The sequence below is a fragment of the Chrysochloris asiatica genome, unplaced genomic scaffold, assembly GCF_000296735.1.
Source record: "Chrysochloris asiatica unplaced genomic scaffold, ChrAsi1.0 scaffold00341, whole genome shotgun sequence".
Taxonomy (NCBI): domain Eukaryota; kingdom Metazoa; phylum Chordata; class Mammalia; order Afrosoricida; family Chrysochloridae; genus Chrysochloris; species Chrysochloris asiatica.
Genome location: NW_006408859.1, coordinates 271,681 through 274,059, shown reverse-complemented (window position 1 = coordinate 274,059; position 2,379 = coordinate 271,681). Strand labels below are relative to the sequence as shown.

Here is a 2,379-nt window from a genome sequence, read left to right as displayed (position 1 = left end):
AACAACAACAACAAAGTGACTATGCTTCCATATGTTCCCCAGAGAGTCTTTGCATCCCAGCCATGTTTCTTTCCACTCTTCCTGGTGGGTTCTCACTCAGTAATGTTGCTTTTATAATGTTGCATGCAGTAATTTTAATTGCATTCTCTAATGACAGAGGAATTTGAGCACCTTTTAAATGTTAATTGGCTCTTTTGGATGGCATCTTTTGTGAAATATTTTTACAGGTCTTTTGGCCATTTTCTTTTGGGCTGTCTTTCTTACTGACTGAAGTAGGATTTAACATATTTTGATGTGTGTGTCCTCTGGTCAATATTACACATGTTGCCATCCATTCTGAAGAATCTTTCCAGGCTGGTCTTTTGATGGAACACAACAAGTGTGGTCTGGGAACTCCTCCCAGCAGTTTTAGGAAGGCCTCTCAAGAGAAGTGTTTGGAGAAGACCAGTCCAGGAAAGAGGAACCATATCAGCAAAGGCCCTGAGTCATGTTTGAGAGCAGAAAGAAACCGATATGGGAGGAAGAGGATTGTGAGGAGAAATAGAGAACCAGCGTCTCCTTCCACAGATGTGTGGAAGGAGGGAAGACTGTGGAGTTGGGATTTTCCCAGTGCTGCTTGTAGGAGTTGCTGCTCTTGACCCTGCGATCCTGCCTCTCATCTTGCCCTCCAGAAGCTGAAACTTAATGTTTCTTTCTGCCCTCTGTCTTGCAGGTGTGGTGGACACTGGCTTGTTCATCAACATGGCCGAGAGGGTCTACTTTGGGATGCAGGACGGCTCGGTGAGCATGAGGGAGAAGCCTTTCTGCTGACCCTGCAGGAGCAGGGTGTCCCACAGCCGAGGTGGACCAGCCTCTCCAGGAGCCTTTGCCTTAATGTATCTGTGCCAGATGGACAGTGGGTGGGGGGTGGGGGGTGGTGGCCTGAATCCTGTCTTCTGAAGTATTGTTATTAATGTCTTTTTAAAAAGAGAAATATAAACATATATATTTTTACTATTAAAAGCACTCATTTTTTAAAAAATATATATAAAGTAGTACTTGATTTCATGTTTTATATGAAACATTTACCAAAAAATGAGAAGGAGGGGACCGTCTTCTAATACCTTTGACATGAGCCTTCTGGTTAAGCTTCTGAATTGGGTTTGCTGAGAAATGAAAATGAATACTTTTCTTGAAACTGGTAAAATGAAGGACTCAACCAGCAGTGATTTCCTGATGCCTTACTGGAAAATTTGGAGTTTGTTTACTTTTCTGCCCCCCTGTTCTGTTATAGTTTTTTGTTATGATTATGTACATACTCAGTTATGTCTTAAGATCAAGTTTACAAAAGTCTGCGGAGTGGAGCAGTGTGGTGTGTAGTGAGTTGGAGTATAAACTGTTAGGAGAAAATGTGGTTGTACTTTGCTAAGGTCAGATCCCTGCTGTTGGAAGTTGTTAACCAGAATTAATTGCCAGTACTGTCAAAGCACTTCTGTGAAATGTCAAGTCCCCACCCCCCCTTTTTTTTTTTAATGATTATCTTTTTGTTGTTTGTATTTTTTCTGTTAATGATTATTTGCATGGTTTGGTGTCAGACATTGTCATTTCTTTGTGTTGTTTGAAGGTTGAAATAAAACAGTATGATGATTTTGACTCTGCTTTTATTATAAAGTCAGCTGTGTTTTTTCATTAAAATGCAGATCCATTTTGCTCAACCAGTTTCCACGTTAAGTACCGTGGAGTTGGCTCTGACTCATAGTGACCCCACATAGGGTTTCCAAGGAGTGTCTGGTGGGTTTGAACTGCCAATCTTGTGGTTCAAGCCAACTTTGCAGTTTTATAAGAGTTGGAATTCACTCCGAAATATTTCTTCTCTAATCCTTGGTCAAAATATTAATTTTGTAATAGAAGATAAAACAGATACACAAAGGCCATAAATCATCCCAAAGTTTTATATTAGTCAAACTCTTTAGTCATGGAAATTGAGATGCAGTAAAATGTAACCTAAATTTTTCCTCTGTATACACCAGCAGACTGTTTGCCTAGTAAGCAGTGGAGTACATAGACAAGAGCCTCCTAGAGAGAGGAAAATCGATGATCAATTCATTGAAAGCTCTACTCAGAAATAGGAGGATCTATCATGTTGTTAAAGGTGTTTGTGGGTAAGCCCCCACATTCCTTGAGTGGTTATTTCTCTCTACTTGCCCTTTTTTTTTTTTTTCCTTAAATGTTTTATTGTGAATTATGTGATAGTTTACATGGGAGAACATTAGTTTTACTTTCATTCTATCGTATATCGTTTCATTGCCATGGTTATAATCCCCTCCATGCAATCCTTCCCCTGTACCCCCCAGGTCTTCAGCACACAGTCGCTCTCCCTCTCTGGATCTAAAGTCTGGA

General features: G+C 40.3%; 1 protein-coding gene across 1 annotated transcript in view; it reads left to right on the top strand.

The window, feature by feature from the left end:
- Positions 1-810, top strand: part of RPIA (ribose 5-phosphate isomerase A) — a 34,879-nt gene extending 34,069 nt beyond the window's left edge. The window contains exon 9 of the mRNA XM_006875851.1: positions 713-810. Coding sequence (XP_006875913.1) covers positions 713-810 — 98 coding nt within the window. The remainder of the gene's footprint in view (positions 1-712) is intronic.
- Positions 811-2,379: the final 1,569 nt, after the last annotated feature.